The sequence below is a fragment of the Arachis ipaensis genome, chromosome B08, assembly GCF_000816755.2.
Source record: "Arachis ipaensis cultivar K30076 chromosome B08, Araip1.1, whole genome shotgun sequence".
Taxonomy (NCBI): Eukaryota; Viridiplantae; Streptophyta; class Magnoliopsida; order Fabales; family Fabaceae; genus Arachis; species Arachis ipaensis.
In genome coordinates, this window is record NC_029792.2 from 127,008,752 (window position 1) to 127,013,410 (window position 4,659).

At 34.9% G+C, this 4,659-nt stretch overlaps 1 protein-coding gene across 2 annotated transcripts; it reads right to left on the reverse strand.

Annotated features, from left to right (window-relative positions):
- On the reverse strand, positions 536-4,359 carry LOC107613274 (filament-like plant protein 3). 2 transcript variants are annotated; one of them, XM_021110110.1, is made up of 5 exons: positions 3,764-4,359; positions 3,514-3,619; positions 3,125-3,302; positions 1,477-3,023; positions 536-1,026 (listed from the first exon to the last, which is right to left on the reverse strand). In XM_021110110.1, exons 2-5 carry the CDS (start codon positions 3,610-3,612, stop codon positions 673-675), a joined length of 2,178 nt encoding a protein of 725 aa, XP_020965769.1. In that variant the 5' UTR covers positions 3,613-3,619; positions 3,764-4,359; the 3' UTR covers positions 536-672. The 2 variants fall into 2 exon arrangements, with proteins under 2 accessions (XP_020965769.1, XP_016170687.1); XM_016315201.2 differs by having other exon boundaries at positions 3,514-4,358.

The window sequence follows — 4,659 nt, forward strand, 5'->3', positions numbered from 1 at the left end:
ACATAAATTTATTAATCAATCATATAAGTGTTATTTTAAGAGGCAATTACAAAAGAAAGATGATTATTACTTAATTTTCTTTTTATTTTAAACCACAATATTTTTTTGGTTGGGAAGGGGGAGTTTAAACCTTAGTGCGTATGATACTATGATATGACAATAACTTTGAATGTTGGGCCATCAAATCAAATTGTTTCATTTATCAAACCACTGTAATTACCATGACATAAAGCACTTGCAAAAGACCAAATTTTTTATTTCAAGGTTTGTAGTGACGAAATCAGAATACGCCATAATAACAAATGATCTACCTCTAACCCTTTTATGTTCGAAATAAATTCCCTAGGCTAATATGAGACTGTTGGCACCCAAACAAACACATTGTCTAATAGTTATCTTATTAATTGTTGAAATGATGAAGTAATAAAAGGAAGCTCAAATGTGTACAAAGAAAAAAAGGAAGCTCAAATAATGGAATTCATGTATATATATAATTTGAATAATTACACTTCTATACAAGAAATGCTTTTTTCTCTATATGTAAAAATATATAACTTTGATGTATATATATTGTGTATACATATATTGTTTATACATATTGAATAATTATTAAACATCATTTACAAATTACAACTCAACCTTATGTTTTTCTTTTTTCTCCACCATTCTTAGTTAATGAGTTCCTCTTTTGCTGACACTCTTACTTCTTGGGTGGAACCTACCAAAACTACTGAGATTTTTCACATTATTAACAGATTGACTACTAATTACTGAAACTGATAGTTCAGAATCTCTTTTGGCCAAACTCAAATCACTGATTTTGTTGTTTTTATTATTATTATTATGTAATTTCAACTTCTCAACACCATTATTTGGTGTAACAGCTTCACAAGCCAAGTCCATAGGCTTATCTGAATCAACAAGAAAATCTTCTAATGTTGCAAGGGACTTTAATTGTTGTCCAAGTGATTCAATTGTTTTCCTGCACTCAGAAAATCTACTAGCTGCCAATGCAAGCTCCTTCTCCTGCAACAAAATAAATAAAAAAAAAAGATTCCAAATATAAAGAGAAATGTTTTTGTATGCTTATTTTTCATTCTAGATCGAGCCGACACACACGTCTCTACCATTAGACAGGGTGCAAGGCCTATCTAATGATAAAAGAGTGTGTGTCAGCTCGGTATATAAGGAGGGAAAATGCTACACTACTCCAAACTTGAATCTTCTTATGCGACAAGCCAAGTTCCTTCTTTTCACTAACATAACTATCTTAATTAATAATTCTCATCTCAAAAATATATCTGCACACCTAAATCCAATTCCAACAAGTATCTTTAATTTTGAAGTCTCACAAACTTCTATCTAGTCTAAAAATTTAGCTTTCAACCAACAGTATTCATCATAGAAAACAATATGTTCTGCATAAAAAAAGGCTTAAATTATTGAGTTCCAATATTGTATAAACTAGAAACTTACCTGTCTTAACTGTATCTCACTGCTAACACCTTCGCCGTGCGGTATCTCGGCGTCTCGATTGAGTCCATCTTCATACTTCATAATCAATATCTCTTTCTCCAACTTCTCACACTTAGCCAAATTCTCCATAGACAAAGCTCTCTCTTTTTCAGACATTGCTCTCTCCTTTTCAATCTCTTCCTCTAATTTCTCATACTTGGACAAATTCTCAGCAGACAAAGCTCTTTCTTTTTCAATCTCTTCCTCCAATTTCTCATACTTGGCCAAATTCTCAGCAGACAAAGCTCTTTCTTTTTCAATCTCTTCCTCCAGTTTCTCATACTTGGACAAATTCTCAGCAGACAAAGCTCTCTCTTTTTCAATCTCTTCCACCAACTTTTCATACTTGGCCAAATTCTCAGCAGATAAAGCTCTCTCCTTTTCAATCTCTTCATCCAATGAATTTATTTTTGAAATCAATTCTTGCACCTCAGTTTCAGCAACTTTCAGTTTTGACTCAGCCATCTCATTCTTCTCTTGGCTTGCTTTTAGTTCTTCACATGCTTCTTCATGTGATTTTTTCACAAGGTCTAACTGAGTTTGAAGCTCTTCTACCTTCAACTCTGCTTCCTTTATTCGATTCTCTGACACCACGAGCTGCTTCTGGCACTCAATTAAACTTGTCTCTAACTCAAGCTTATGTGATTCTACCATCTCTAGCTTCTTTTCCAATTCAGCATTCTTTTGAACCAATGCTTCCACTCCAGATTTCATTGAACCATGCTCAACATTAGGCCGGTTCGACGAATGTCCTACAACAATAAAACCACTTCCACTTTCTGTATCTGGCATTGCAGCTAGCCTTTCCATTTCAAGGAAATCATCCATCAAATTGATCTCAGTTGAAGGTACCATAAGATTCTTTCCAGCAGAGTTTTTTAACTGCTCAACTTCTGCAATTATAGCCCACGAATCAGAATGGCTCGGCTCATGTTCGTTTGTTTCCCAAGCGCCTAATTTGCGCATATCGGTTTCAACTGCCATTAGTCTCTCTCCACTATCTGAAGTGCTATCTGTTAAAGACTCTACATAGATTGAAGAAGCAGTCATAGACCTTTGATCATTGGCAGATAAGGTTTTTCGAGCTATGGCCTTAAGTCTTCGGCACTCAGCTTCAAGCTTAGCTACCTTCTTTATACTCTCCAAGTGTTGTTTGCTTGCTGCTTCAGCAGCTTGTGTACTCAAATCCCTCTCAGTTATTCTGAGTTCTAGTTCTTCGAGTCGAGAATGAAGCTCGGCTTTAAGAGTTGAATTTTCTTCCTCCACATCCTCAAGCCTCTGCTGAAGTTGAGTCTCAATCTCAGACTTCTCGGATTCCCCTCCGTTCGGAGCAACTTCATGGATCTTCTTCTTCTCTTGATCTTCTCTAGCTTGTCTAAGCTGCCTCATACACTCCTTGAGTGCTCCATCAAGGTGACTAACTCGGTCTTCAAGAACCGAGTTATTCTGCTTTGCATCATCAAGTTGTTTCTTCAAACTTGACAATTCATTTTCTGCTTTCTCCCACCCTAAAGAAAATCAGAAAGCAGCACATCTTAACAATCATTTTAGATTTTCCAAAATTGGGAGAATTATAATTTCTTGATAGACAATGAGAACAAACAAATACCTGAGACAGCTTCTTCAGCAACTTTGGCATGTTGCTGTACCAATTCTTCTTTTGTACTAATCTCTAAGAGAGCAGAAGATAATCTTTCTGTTAGTATCTTCACATCAGATATTTCTTCTTCATTTGGCTCAACCTTAGACATGACTTCTGCTGATTGATTCATTTGTGTGCCATATACCTTTAAGTCAGAAGAGAACAAGGTTACAAAAGAAGAACTACTTCTATTACTACTACTCCATTATGATCTTGTAGCATTCTTAATTCAACTACCCTTTTGCAATAAGAATATTGTTCTATACTATTGAGTGTTAAAGCCTGAAAATGCTACAAAACTAACTACACCAACTATATAATCACACAATGATAGCACACAACTGAAAAGGTAGTACCTGATCATCAGAGAATCGTTCCGAATGAGGCGATTGTGATCCAGAGCTCTCTGTTTCGCCGGGACTTTTCTTTCGCCATAGCCAACTCCTTCGGTCCATCTACAATCTGTGCAAACCAAGGCCCTTAATTGTATCACAACACCATGAATGTCACAAAAGTTCAAAATTCTTATTATGCAGGGGGAAGAATCAATTGAAGAGTTGATTGGTTTGGCAAATTATGTAAGCAAAGATGAAAGTGGGAACTAACTGTTTAAGGAGAAGTAACTTGAAAAGAAGATACAAGTTTGTTATGAGTCTTTGCTTAGAATACACGTTCCAGTTCAAATTCCCATCTACCTCCATTTTTAAAAGGAGTTTATCTCTATATGGATCAATGGTCAATTCAGAAGGAATTAAAAAAAAAAAAGATGGAAACTTTGCAAGACCCTTTTGAAAAGTACTTGTGAAATAGAAAGAGACTATTCCTTAACCCTCAAAAGACTCTATAACTAACAAACAAATCTTGCTATTTACACTACCAAACACACCCCAAATTCACGCCATGGAAGAGAGAGAAAGAGAGAGAAGGGCTTATCTATGCAAAATTGAGAATCTAACTGTGTGAGAGATCTGAAACAGTAAGAGGAAATTAAACATCATGGGTGAGAGTTTGAGAGAGAAGCAGTGTTATCTATCTAGAAAGTAAGAAGGTTAAGGTTGATCATTGTGTGTGATTGTGGAGAGAGAATTAAGAGTAGTAGGACCATGAAGATCAAGGTTTGTTGTGAGTGACACACAGCAAAAAGTGGATGATGATTCTCAGAAACTGGTGGTCTCCACAGAAAACAAAATGAAAGGAAGAAAGTTCACTCAACACTCTTGTTTCGGACTAAAATTTTTATACATGAATAATTTTAATATGAAATATAAAAATATTTGATCATTTTAGTATTTTATACGATTGTGACGGTCATTTTGTAATAACAAAAATTTTAATTATGAAAGAACAAAGCGTCACTGACATTTTGTTAAAAAATATTATTTTAATTGTAAAACACAAAACGTTTATAGATGGCCATAGTCGTGTTTAACACATAGTTTAGTTCATCATAAAGAATTTCACACCTAATAATACAATATAAAAAAAAAAAATTCCTTGTTTCG